This window comes from Eleutherodactylus coqui, chromosome 6 (assembly GCF_035609145.1).
Source record: "Eleutherodactylus coqui strain aEleCoq1 chromosome 6, aEleCoq1.hap1, whole genome shotgun sequence".
In the NCBI taxonomy this organism is placed as follows: domain Eukaryota; kingdom Metazoa; phylum Chordata; class Amphibia; order Anura; family Eleutherodactylidae; genus Eleutherodactylus; species Eleutherodactylus coqui.
In genome coordinates this window covers 83,122,670-83,137,003 of record NC_089842.1, presented here as the reverse complement: position 1 = coordinate 83,137,003, position 14,334 = coordinate 83,122,670, and the positions used below count along the sequence as shown (strand labels likewise).

Sequence of the window (14,334 nt, the reverse complement as noted above, 5' to 3'; positions counted from 1 at the left end):
AGCATAGAGCCTCCGCTATCTAAAAGTCTCTATGTGTGGTGAATTAAGCCACAGTTGTCAGTGCTGTACAGTGGGGTAATTTATTTGGGCCCTGCTCTATTCTTAATCCACCATGATGAGGAGTAGGGGACCTTTATTACAAACAGAGCAGTGTGAGCAGTTCCTGTCGTGGATGGCAGAAAATGCATCCACAATGTATCGACCACCCAGTCTTCTGCGCAGTCCACTACTCCCGGCTTAGGGACTGCAACTCTGAATCCTCTGGCTGCTGCCCCTCCTTCCTCCCAGCCTCCTCACTCCAAGAAAATGATATATTCTGATGAGCAGGCAGACTCCCAGGAACTGTTCTCAGGTCCCTGCCATGAGTGGGAAAAAATTGTTCCTCTCTCACTTGAGGAGTTTGTCGTGACCGATGCCCAACTTTTGGAAAGTTCTCGGGGTCTGGGTCATGAGGCTGGGGACTTCCGGCAACTGTCTCAAGAGCTTTTTGTGGGTGAGGAGGACGATGATGATGAGACACAGTTGTCTCTCAGTGAGGTAATAAGGGCAGTAAGTCCGAGGGAGGAGCGCACAGAGAATTCAGGGGAAGAGTAGTTGGACGATGAGGTGACTGACCCCACCTGGTTTGCTAAGCCTACTGAGGACAGGGCTTCAGAGGGGGAGGCAAGTGCAGCAGCAGGACAGGTTGGAAGAGGCACTGGGGTGGCCAGGGGAAGAGGCAGGGCCAGAGCGAAGAATCCCCCAGCTGTTTCCCAAAGCACCACCTCGCGGCAAGCCTCCATGCAGAGGACTAGGTGTTCAAAGGTGTGGATGTTTTTCAGTGAGAGCGCGGACGACTGACGAACAGTGGTGTGCAACCTGTGTTGCACCAAGATCAGCCGGGGAGCCACCACTACCAGCCTCACCACCACCAGCATGCGCAGGCATATGATGACCAAGCACCCCACAAGGTGGGACGAAGGCCGTTCACCGTCTCCAGGTCGCACCACTGCCACTTCCCCTGTGGCCCAACCTGCCACTCAGATCCAACCCCCCTCTCAGGACACAGGCACGAGTGCCTCCCGGCCTGCACCCACACCCTCACCTCCACTGTCCTCGACCCCATCCAGCAATGTCTCTCAGCGCACCGGCAGCTGCCGCTAACACAAGCGTTGGAGTGAAAGCGCATATATGCCGCCACGCACCCGCACGCACAAGCTTTAAACGTGCACATTGCCAGATTAATCAGCCTGGAGATGCTGCTGTACAGGCTTGTGGAAACAGAGGCTTTCAAAAACATGATGGATGCGGTGGTCCCGCGCTACTCGTTCCCCAGTCGCCACTATCTTTCACGGTGTGCCGTCCCAGCCCTACAACAGCACGTCTCCAGCAACATTAATCGTGCCCTCACAACGCGGTTACTGGGAAGGTCCACTTAACCACGGACACGTGGGCAAGTACTGGCGGGCAGGGCCACTATATCTCCCTGATGGCAAATTGGGTGAATTTGGTGGAGGCTGGGACAGAGTCAGAGCCTGGGACCGCTCACGTCCTACCCACACCCAGAATAGCGGGTCCTACCTCGGTGCTGGTATCTGCGGCGTTTTATGCCACCTCCTCCAAACCCTCCCCTTCCTCCTCCTCCACCACCTCTACCTCTCAATTAAGAAGTGTGAGCACGTCGCCAGCAGTCGGTATAGTGTGGAGCGGCAGCACAGCGGTGGGCAAGCGTCTGCAGGCCAAGCTGATACTACTCAGCTTAGGAGAGAAGAGGCACACGACCCACGAACTGTTGCAAGGTCTGACAGAACAGACCAACCTCTGGCTTTCGCCGCTGAGCCTCCAACCGGGCATGGTCATGTGTGACAACGGCCGCAACCTGGTTACCATCCTGCTGCTTTGCCTGCTGAGAAGTTCGCTGCAAAGCATAAAGTCCGACGCTTTGCCTTTGGAACAGGAGATGGGGGATGACAGTATGTCGCTTGATAGCCAGACTACCCTCATGTCTATAACTCAGCGCGTTTTGGAGGAGGAGGAGAAGGGGGAGGAGCAGGAGGAGGAGGGGAAAGAGACAGCTGGGCACACTGCAGAGGGTACCCATGCTGCTTGCTTGTCATCTTTTTAGCGTGTATGGGCTGTAGAGGAGGAGGAGGAGGAGGATCCTGAAAGTGATCTTCCTAGTGAGGACAGCGATGTGTTGCTTACTGGTACCCTGGCACACATGGCTGACTTCATGTTAGGCTGCCTTTCTCGTGACCCTCATTCTGGCCAACATGGATTACTGGGTGTACATACTTCTTGACCCACTGTATAAGGAGAACCTTTCCACTCTCATTCCCGAAGAGGAAAGGGGTACGAGAGTGATGCAATACCACAGGGCCCTGGTGGAAAAAGTGCTGCTAAACTTCCCTTTTGACAGCGCTAGCGGCAGAAGACGCAGTTCCGAGGGCCAACTAGCAGGGGAGGCGCGGGGATAAGGCAGCATGTCCAGCGCAGGAAGGGGAACACTCTCCAAGGCCTTTGCCAGCTTTATGGCTTCTCAGTATGACTGTGTCACCACTCCCCAGTCAAGGCTGAGTCGGAGGGAGGACTGTAAAAAGATGGTGAGGGAGTACGTAGCCGATCGTACCACTGTCCTCCGTGATGCCTCTGCTCCATACAACTATTGGGTTTCAAAGCTGGACACGGGGCATGAACTTGCTCTGCATGCCCTGGAGGTGCTGGCCTGCCCTGCCGCTAGCGTCTTGTCAGAGAGGGTGCTTAGTGCAGCTGGGGGAATTATCATGGATAAGCATACCCGCCTGTCAACTGCCAGTGCCAACATGCTTACACTGATAAAGATGAACAGAGCCTGGATTTCCCCAGACTTGTCTTCTCCACCACCGCAACCAGAGAAAAAAGCATTCTCTATCACCAGAAAAAAAGGGGGAATTAGCTTTGTCAATCACTCTCGGATATTATTACTCCTCCCACTCCTCCTCCTAAAACAGCATGTCATCACGCTGAACTGCCAATTTTTCTGCCCCCCAAAAAGCTTTGCTTACAATTTTTTTACAATTTTTTAACATTTCAAAAGTATTGTATTGATACTTTACAAGTCAGAAACCAATTTTTTCACAGGGCTGCCTCTAGGCTCTGTTGCAAATTAAGCAACAGCGAGCTGTATCTTTAAAAAATGTTTATGGGTTTCACCTGCCCTTGCGGTTGAGCAATTTTTCAGGGGTACACTTGTACTCTTGGTACACAAATTTTTCTGGCCCTCGCTATACTATTATCTAACTAATTTTTCGAGCCATCGCCTACACTCATGGTACACCAATGTTTCAGGGGTTCGCCTACACTCTTGTTACAGAAATGTTACAGGGGTCTGCCTATACTTCTGCTACAGAAATGTTACTGGGGTCCGCCTATACCTTTGCTACAGGAATGTTACAGGGGTCTGCCTATACTTCTGCTACAGGAATGTGACTGGCGTCTGCCTATACCTTTGCTACAGGAATGTTACAGGGGTCTGCCTATACTTCTGCTACAGAAATGTTACAGGGGTCTGCCTATACTTCTGCTACAGAAATGTTACAGGGGTCTGCCTATACTTTTACTACAGAAATGTTACAGGGGTCTGCCTATACTTTTACTACAGAAATATTACAGGGGTCTGCCTATACTTTTACTATAGAAATGTTACTGGGGTCTGCTTATACTTTTGCTACAGAAATGTTACATGGGTCTGCTTATACTTTTACTACAGAAATGTTACAGGGGTCTGCCTATACTTTTACCACAGAGATGTTACTGGGGTCCGCCTATACTTTTACTACAGAAATGTTACTGGGGTCTGCCTATACTTCTGCTACAGAAATGTTACTGGGGTCTGCCTACACTTTTTCTACAGAAATGTTACTAGGGTCTGCCTATACTTCTGGTGCAGAAATGTTACTGGGATCTCCCTATACTTTTACTACAGAAATGTTACAGGGGTCTGCCTATACCTCTGCTACAGAAATGTTACTGGGGTTCACCTATACCTTTGCTACAAGAATGTTGCTGGGGTTTGCCTATACTATAAGTGCACAAAGACTTCCCATCGCAGTGTTTTACCTATCTGGCACAAATACACTGACTGACTAGGGCAGAAATGTGGGCCGAGGCCAAGGTCCTTGGCGGGGTGAAACTCTCCCATATTTGGGCACTCTGATTTCTTCCTGTGTAATACCATCTTTGTGCACTGACAGCATAGGCGAGCCCAAGGAACTCAAAGACTTCCCCTTGCGGTGTTGAGCTATCTGTGTGGGAACACATGGATTTCCCATTGCTATGTAACTCAGGGCACCCTGGGTCACACAAGGTGGAGGCTGGGACCGAGCCTGACCCAGGGCCTGCTCACATACTTCCCACACAGACTATAGCGGGTCCTGGTTTTGGTTTCTTGGCCTTGTAATGCCACCTCCTCCTCCTGCTTGGGGTCGGGGGATCAGCACTGGGCAACATGTATTTTCTCTTGTGTTACCACAGTTATCTGAGACAAAAGGAGCGTTACTGCATTAATGAGACGTTCACTGCTGTACTAGCATCGGAGTGCGCTTTATGCCCACGATTGCTAAGGGTGTGGGCAGAGGCCGATGTCCTCGGCGGAGTGAACGTCTGGCATGCTTGGGCACTGTAATTACTTCATGTTTAATACTTTCCTTGGGTTCCTTTGGCTCGCCTATGCTGTGGGTGCACAAAGACTTCCCATAGCGGTGTTTTACCTGTCTGGCACAAATACACTGACTGACTTGGGTAGGGTGCAAAGTGCAGATGGCTTTCCCCTTGCGGTGTTAATTGAGCTATCTGACACCTACACAGAATGAATTGTGTGTGGACACATGGATTTCCCATTGCTATGTAACTCAGGGCACCTTGAGTCACAAGGTGGAGGCTGGGACCGAGCCTGACCCAGGGCCCGCTCACATACTTCCCACACAGACTATAGCGGGTCCTGGTCATGGTTTCTTGGCCTTGTAATGCCACCTCCTCCTCCTGCTTGAGTCAGGGGATCAGCACTGGGTAACATATATTTTCTCCTGTGTTACCACAGTTAACTAAAAACACTGGTTTGGGCCAAACAAAAGAAGTGTTACTGCATTAATGAGACGTTCACAGCTGTACTAGCATCAGAGTCCGCTTTATGCTCACGATTGCTGAGGGTGTGGGGAGAGGCCTATGTCATGGGGGAAATGCAACTGCGCCAGGTTTGGCCCGTAGAACATCTTCCTGGTTAATTCAGTCTTTGGAGCAATGAAAGCAACCACAGCTAATTAAATGAGACGATCACAGTTGTACTAGCATCGGTGTCCGCTTTATGCTCACGATTGCTGAGGTGTGAGCAGAGGCCAAGGTCCTCAGGGGAGTGAAAGTCTGCCATGTTTGGGCACTGTAATTGCTACATGTTTAATACTTTCCTTGGGTTCCTTTGGCTCGCCTATGCCGTGAGTGCACAAAGACTTCCCATAGCGGTGTTTTACCTGTCCAACACAAATACACTGACTGACTAGGGCAGAAAAGTAGGCTGAGGCCCTTAGGAGGGTGAAAATCTGTCATGTTTGGGCACTCTGATTTCCCCATGTGTAATACCATGCTTGCGTTCCTTGGGCTCGCCTATGCTGTGAATGCACAAAGACTTCCCATTGCGTTGCTTTACCTGTCTGGCATAAATACACTGACTGACTAGGGTAGAAATGTGGGCCGAGGTCCTTGGCAGGGTGAAACTCTGCCATGTTTGGGTGCTCTGATTTCTTCTTGTGTAATACCATCTTTGTGCACCGACAGCATAGGCAAGCCCAAGGAACTGAAAGACTTTCCACTGCGGTGTTGAGCTATCTAACACCTACACAGAATGAATTGTGTGGGGACACATGGATTTCCCATTGCTATGTAACTCAGGGCACCTTGGGTCACACAAGGGGGAGGAGGAACCGAGCCTGACCCTGGGCACGCTCACGTGCTTCCCACACAGAGTATTGCTGCATTGTGGAGATGTGTAGAAGTGCTGGCACCTGAGTCCCCATTATGCCCACGTTTGCGGCTCCTGACAGTTTTGTGATGGAGGTGGCACGGGATTGGAATGATGATCGTACGTCAATTTATCATCAATTCTCAACAGTATTGTGGGCTATCGCCCTCACTTTTAAAGAGGGTTGCTGCCTGGCCCTGCCAACCCTCTGCAGTGTGTGCCTCCGGTTCCTCCTCAACCAGTACGCGCTTATAAATAGACATGAGGGTGGAGTGGCATGATCGTGTGGCATGAGGGCAGCTGAACGCTGCGCAGGGAAACTTTTGGGTGCGCTGTGGACGCAGGATCGTTCGGGGAAAGGGGGGGGGGGCAGCAATGCCAGCATGTAACCCAGGAGAAGAGGCAGCGGTGTCACCCGCAGGCAATGATTGTCCTTGGTTGCAGTTAGTGTGATGCTTAGCTAAGGTGTGCCTTGCTAATGAGGGTTTGTCCAAAGTAAAAATTGTTAGGGGGTGACGCCAGACTCTTGCCCCCATTTTGGCTTAATAGTGGGACCTGGGAGCCTTAGATGCAGCCATGCATGCTGCCCCTGCCCTTCCTTATCAGTTTCTGTGGTGTTTCCATGACTTTGTGATGTTTTCTGGTGTTTGACAAGTCATCAGCTATGCGGAGCATCGGTCCCATACAAAAATGCTTGAGTCGCCCATTGACTTCAATGGGGTTTGAACCTCGAAACGAGCTCTCAAGTATTAAGGAAAGTTCGACTTGAGCAACGAGCACCCAAGCATTTCTGTGCTTGCTCATCTTTAGTTATAACCCCTTCAAAAGTTTTTTTTTTCAGAAACCCCTGTTAAGACCAACACTAGCAGATAAACAAGCTCTATTGCACACAAAATGTAAAGTAACAAAGCCAGAAGATCTACACTCATAATCGAATCATCTAATCGTCTTTTCATGTTCTTGTATCTGCTCTACAAAGAAACTGATATAGTCTGGTTAGATAGATGAAAATCTAACTCCTCCGTGATGGACTGCAAGAACAGAAAGACATAACAAGTTGTTTTTCTACAAGGAAGAAAATCTGAGACGACTCACATCCACTCCACAAGTAGAGGTAAGGTAGTTTCTACTGATCATTTACATTTATATTTCTGACTTTATAATAACAGCTCTGAGTTTATATATGGAATCCATCTGCATAAAACTTTGTGGCACTTCACATATAGATTGTATTATTCATGTTTTACTGACCCTGAGATACAGTCTAGGGCTGGTTTAAGATGAGTATATTATAATACGTCCGTTATACTGATGTGTATCATGGATGTGTTTCAGAAGATATTACAACTGTATTTCATCAGTATTTGCCTGCCTCTTATATTTTACTTACTACTGAGCAAATACTGATCCATATTTGCCCAATAGAAAATAATAAAATATGGAGGCAAATGAGCAAAAAATAGGTCATGTGAATATTCCTAACGACTTACATTAAGGCCTCAGTCACACGGGCATAAATACGCGCATAAAAACCCACGGGCATTTTTACGCGCGTATATACGAACGTAAAAATGCACCTACAAAAGATAGAACATATTGCTGGCAATGGACATGGTCACACTTTTTTGTACGTGCGTATATACGCGAGTATATACGCGCGTATATACGAGCTTATTTACACCCGTGTGACTGAGGCCTAACACTGTATTACTGATCCCCAAAATACAGACCAAATAGGGGTGCAATATGATTGTTTGAAAGCAGTCTATATTAGGGAATGGTCTCTTCATCAGATCATAAAAATTGGTATATTTAACATTGTTTTTATAATGGATAAAGTGGGAAAGCCTGATGAGACATCCCACTAATTACAAATTCACGTCACAGTACATTAAAAGCAAAACTAATAAATATACCATACAAAATGCCAAATATGCTTGTAATAGTAAAAAGAACATACAACGCTGAATGAAAATATAAGAACAGTAATAGAAAAATGAGTACATATTCTTCTAAGTGGCTACGCAACTATAGGAGTCCATTGAGACCATTGTAACAGATCAGTACCTTATTGACTGTATAGACACCCACGTTCCAGCATATCTATTGCTGTCTCCATTAGCTTAGCATATTTGAAGACTCAAATTCTTTCTAATTCTTCTCTAAAGGCATTTTTACACGGGACAATTATTGTTCTGGTCATTCGAAAGCCTGCGCTCCAGCTGGGTTTTGAACAATAATTGTCCTGTGTAAAAGCATTGAGAAACTGAATGATTGGACAAGAGTCATCCAGTTGTTCAGTTTCAAGCATGCTTAAAATCCTGAACGACGATCGTTCGGTGTCAACAGCAGCCGTGAATGAATGAATGAAGAGGGGGGGAGGGGATAGGGAGCTGGGTCAGATGAGTTGTGCTGGTGTATAGCAGTCCTCAATTCATGCACAGATCCTGAGTTTCATTGAGATCTTTACTTTGTTTTGGCCATTCTAAGACATGCTTTTATCTATATTTAGGCTCTTTGTTTTCTCCTTCATTCAATGTTGATGGTGCTTTTTGCATTCTCTTTTTTTTAGTCTTCATCATTAGTTACCATTACCTCATCACTGGTGGAAGCTTAGAACCGTCATGGAGATTCATAACCTAACCAAGAATTTTTATAATTACACAGACTACTTCTATTATGATGATTTTATTAATATTTGGACAGAATCATACTTTAGCATCTATTGGTTTCTACAGATCCTCTCCATTACTTGCTACAGTATCACTACTGTGTTGGGATTAGCAGGAAATGCTCTGGTCATTTGGATTTCGGGATTTAAGATGAAGACAGTCAGTTCTGTGTGGTTCCTCAACCTGGCCATTGTTGACTTTATATCTTGCATCTGTCTCGTTTTTCGTGTCATACAAAGGATTTTGGAGCTTCACTCAATCTATATTTTTTTCATGTGTACTATTAGTTTTACGGCACTGTTGGCAAACATGGTAACAAGCGTCCATTTCCTAATCGTCATAAGTCTTGATCGTTGCATATCAGTCATGTGGCCTTTATGGGCCAAAGTACACAGAACTAGAAGGATGGCCTTTACCCTCTCAGGATTCATGTGGTTATTAAATATCATTATCTTTATCCTTCCATTCATTTTTGAGTTTGACATTTTAAGTGTTTCCGAATGCTCTTTGACTTTTTATACACAAGACAGAATCAGGTACAGAATTTTAGAAGATGTAGCAATTATTGTACGGAATATTTTCATATTTGCCATACCATTTCTTACTATTTTTGTTTCATATGGACTCATTGTATTAAAACTAAAGACCCTTCGAAGACGTCAGTCACCCCGAACATTCATGATCATAGTTGCAATTCTGATAAGTTTCTTTGTATGTTGGTTTCCATACCACGCTTGGTCACTGATGTCTTTAACCAACATTTATAGTTGGAAAACTGATCTAATCATAAGTGAAATTTCCACCATTTTGGCATGTTTCAACTGTGCCATCAATCCTATACTCTACGTCTTTCTGGGCAAAGACTTTAAAAACAACTTTGTGAAATCCATACCCAAAAGGGTAGAAATTATCCTGAGTGATCCTGGTGACTTCATTGATGGAAGTTATGAAAATGACACAAATAACAGAACTAAAGCATTGGATACCAGCGTGTAATATAAACACAAAAAATGTGTGATTTTTGATTTTTTTAACAACCTCGATTCAGCAAAAATTTGCCTTCCTTGGTGGGACCCTCAATGAACAGTTGTTATTGTAAGATAGAGCAGCGTTCAAACGTACTTGCCCCCTTCACTTTCTGGATGATAATGAACTATTATATGCCACTCATTAAAACTACTGGATCATGTATACAATATATGGATTCACCAAGCTCACTAAGAGTGGGGCCTGCTCCTTTTATCTTCATGAGCATATGAAAAAGAATGAAAGGGTGCCTTCACACCTGCCGGAATATTCCGCAAACAGAATTTAGCCATTTCTAAATTTGTGTCAAAATCCACATGCTAGATATGTAGATTTTGGTGTAGATTTTTCTGCACTACAGAATAATGCCCTGTGTGTTGTAATATTCTTGTATGTGTGAAAGCACCCTAAGGATGGTTTCACACACAGGTTTTTGCGGCAGGTTTTTTGAGCCAAAGCCAGAAGTGGATCCAGCAGGAAAGAAAAGCATGAATCTTTCTTTTACCCCTCCCTTATCTTTAGAATCCACATCTTGCTTTGGCTCAAAAAACGGCATTAAAAACTGTCATAAAAAGCGCCATCAGAACCTGTATGTGACACCACCTAAAGGTAAAAGCAGTGATGTACTGTATTTGAAATAGAAGGGGCCATATTGCAAAGATAAAAAGAACCCCATTAGGCTGCCCTCACACTGGCGTGAAAATCGAGTGAGATTTGTGTGTTGGGAGAGGCACAAATATGAACCCCATTGTTTTGAATGGGTTCATACACATTACCGATGTTTTCCTGTATGAGAACACAATGCAATGCTGTGCAGAAAACAAATCGCAGCATGTCTTATCTTTCTATAATATCATCCATTGTTGTCAATGGGGCTGGCGGCAGCATTGAAAGCAATGGGAGAACTCTTCAATCCTCTGCTGTGGCTGTGATAGCCGTGGTAGGATATTTCCTTCATCCCCACAGTGATGTGATGCTGTTTTCACATAAAAACACCTTGCATCCACAGGGCTTTCACATGGATGGCAAGGGTGATATCGGGCCATGATATCACCAACGTCAGTGTGAAGTCAACCTTTCACATAGGTGGAATATTTCAGCTAAAAATGAATAAAAATTCCACTCCAAAATTTGCATGTATATTTATGAGTAATGGAAGTGGATATCTGCAACAGCAGATTTAGCTGCCTTTTTAGCTGCAGAATGCAGAAATATTTTACCTCTGTGAAAGAGTCTTTATGGTGTTGACCCTAATATTCGCTTTCCACTCTATGCCCTCTGGGCATGCAAATTTTCCACCACCTTGTTTACCTGTAGAAGGTAACGTCACACAGGTTGTAGCCACTCAGTTATTGATGGCATGGGATAAACTAGGGATGGGCCCCCTCTTTCTAAGGGCCCCCTATCATCCACATGGACTGCTATTTGGGATATAGACGATCTCAAATATACAATGTATGTTTTTGTAAAAGAAAATGCTACAGCTAAAAAAAATTTATAAATATTGGCCTAAAATAATAGGACTTTCTACTCCAGATGGACTCCGAAAGCTACTGCCATCAATTTTTTATTTTGTTGTGTATACATGTGTATCTTGTCAAATGTTTTGAATGTTTATAAAATGGTTTTTTTTGGCCTTGAAATGTTTTTGCACTTACTTAATTGTAAATATGTAAAAAACCCAACACTATACAGTACATATTAATAATTCATCCTATCAGTCTTAAAAGTTAAGACATCTATATATACAGGTACCAGAAAACAGGTAAGACAACCAACAGGCATTTGGTTACATACATTTGTAGACTTTCAACGGAGGTGATTAAGGGCATCTATAGGGAAAAGCATTATTTTACGAGAAAATGGAATTGGGATGTTCTGCAATAACACTTTAAGATTAAAAACAGTTGTTTCTGCACTTAATATAGCCTACGACTGTTACTGTATCAGATATCTTATCTCATAATGTACCCAGCAGTTAGTCACTGGGGACATAGATCTCATTCTCTAATCAAGATCTTCATTAAGGAAATCTTTTAGAAGTCATAGGATCCAATATTTCTTCCAAAAACGGTTTTGTTTGTTAGAAGGATTTAGAAGCTGAACGGCCTGTGTTGCTGTGGAGTCTTTGGCTACATTCAGATGGTGGAATCACATTGCATTTTTCTGCATAGATTCGACCTCAAAACCCACTACAAGCCTGCAGCTAAGTTGAGGATCTGCCCTCAGTTTACAGCAGATCGTTTTCAATGAGGCCCATCCACATACAAAATGACTGATGCAGATTCTTGTGCAAAAATATCTGCCTTGTAGTTTCCACTAGTCAATGGAAAAAACTAACATATGTAAGCAGAACAGCGCATCATAAATATGCCAAAAAAGGTGCCAATAATGAATACGAACAAAGGCTTGATAAAGGTGTATGCCAGTAGCAAAACGCACTACACCATTCTACCCACGCTCCTGGATTAAAGACTATTGTAACAATCATGTGGATTACTCCTGATTAAGTTATGCTCCAACCTAAGGGGAAGTGAGTTTTTCTCTATATTTGAGACCTTGCATACCCCCTCCTCAATTCATTTAAGTTATAAGTACCTTCATCATCCTCCTTATCAGCAAAGTATTTTTTTCTTCTCTTGCTCTTTTTTACTAGTTAATGGGAGACATTTTGGACTCAGCATTAGAGATGAGCGAGTATACTTGCTAAGGCACATTACTCGATCGAATAGTGCCTTAGCCGAGTATCTCCCCGCTCGTCTCCCCGCCGCAACTTACCTGTCACCCGCGCCGGCCCCCGAATCTTTAGAGACGAGCGGGGAGATACTCGGCTAAGGCACTACTCGCTCGAGTAATGTGCCTTAGCGAGTATACTCGCTCATCTCTACTCAGCATTCATGTGTGTAAGGCAGGACCCCGGGAATCAGTTCCAAGGTAAAGGAATTCCATCAAAGGTCGGTGTCAGTAACTATTTTTTACTGACTATATTAATTGCTGATAATATTAACAGAGTCTGACTGCACTGTTACTTGTTACTGAGCTCCTTCTTAATGCCCTAGTCTGAGCCTCACACATTGTGGTGCAGCTGTCTCTGTATCTTCAGTTGTGCTCTCTTGTCTTCAGCTCCTCTCCAGGACCCCAGAGGAGGACGAACCAGAGAGCAGGGTACAGGAGAGCAGCATTGAAGATACATAAGGTGCCGGACCATGTGTAAGGGGGTATTGCTTGGGGAGAAGATGTTTCTTTATTGTTATACTAGTTTAAGTTTACAGAGCTTGGAGTACATAGGGGGAGCGAGGATTTTTTTGTGTGGTCCCTTTCTTCCTGCAATCTCTGATCAGCATCTGGCCACAGAGCAGAGCAAAGCAGGCAGCTGGAGGTCTGCACCGTGGCATGGACCTTGCAGGAAACCAGTGCTAATAGCCCTAGAGTCAACTACCTGCATACCTGCATTTATTATGGAGCGAGCACATAAAACTTCAATCCTCGCTCTCCTTCGGAAATGGATGATACCCGGCATTTTCACACTCTTTATCTCTCCTGCACAGAACCTCACACCTGCGCATTGAGGTGAGAGGAATCCTCCTTCTGAGCTCTGTTAAGTTACTGGAAATCTATCATGAGAAAAACTCATTTAAGCAGTTACTGTATCCATTGAGACAGTTATATTGTTTAATTCACAGCCAGACTGGCCTTTGGGAGTAAGCTGGATATATCACAGGGTTGAGGACTTGAGCCCTATATGGCCTTCATATTGTTTGGAACTTTACAAGTATCATTGCACTTTTCCACAGATCTTTTTTCTATCAGTTGTGGAAGCATATTAGAAGCAGCTAGACTGGCTTTGTTATTTTATTAAAGTTTATTAAGCATCAGCCATGACTGACAGCATTCCTTTCACCAGTAATTCATGTAGCTCCAAAATTCCCATTACGCCTAGGGCTCAGTGCAGCGTCCGAGGAGTGGGCCACGGCCTAGGAGACAGCGGAGTAGAGTTTGGGCATTGTCACGGTGGCTCTACTGTCTCCCACTCAGAGGGTAACCAGTGACACGTCCAAAGGCCAAGGGCAGGTAAATAAACAGGAAACCCAATGCTGGATTACCTTAGTCTCTCATGTCACGCGTGACACCACCATTTCTTCTGCCGCGGGAGAATTCCTGGATGGTGGAATAAACTCACCCTCACGTGGCCTCCTTGGGGGAATTCCTAGTTGTTGGAGTAAATCCACACACACACACGGGGTTCTTTTAAGACACAGCCTCCAGAAACAGATGGGCGACTAGTCGCTTTACTTGTAAAAACTTGATCACAACTGCAGAATACACGTCAGCAGGAAAACAGTGCACACACATCAAAGTGGTGTGACAGGGAGGACTCACGGGTGAACAGAAGAAATCTCAGGCTCCTTATCTGTAGCTCCTGATCCCGGCAACACACTTTCTTCTCTCCAACACTCTACCGGTCAACACTCACATTTGATAAATCAGGGTGCACTGCATGGCGGTTCCTCATTCTCTCACTTTTGGTATAGAAGTTCTCTCATATTTCCTGGGTACCGCAATCCCAGGGCAGGCTGTAGATTTCGTTCAGCCGCTGCCATTCTGGGCCACACAGGCTCAAGGTGTCTGCGGGGTCCTCTTGCAGAACTCTCCAGATCTGACTCC

General features: G+C 45.2%; 2 protein-coding genes across 2 annotated transcripts in view; both read left to right on the top strand.

The window, feature by feature from the left end:
- LOC136631374 (formyl peptide receptor 2-like) overlaps nucleotides 1–14,334 on the top strand; it is a 239,019-nt gene that overhangs the window by 210,717 nt on the left and 13,968 nt on the right. The window lies entirely within an intron of this gene.
- LOC136631371 (C3a anaphylatoxin chemotactic receptor-like) lies at nucleotides 7,005–9,860 on the top strand. Its single transcript, XM_066605643.1, has 2 exons — nucleotides 7,005–7,085; nucleotides 8,544–9,860. The coding sequence occupies exon 2, from the start codon at nucleotides 8,596–8,598 to the stop codon at nucleotides 9,637–9,639; it is 1,044 nt and encodes a 347-aa protein (XP_066461740.1). The 5' UTR covers nucleotides 7,005–7,085; nucleotides 8,544–8,595; the 3' UTR covers nucleotides 9,640–9,860.

Bases quoted from the DNA above. Each gene is read 5' to 3' on its own strand.
- LOC136631371 (XM_066605643.1), top strand. From the start codon at position 8,596: ATGGAGATTCATAACCTAACCAAGAATTTTTATAATTACACAGACTAC.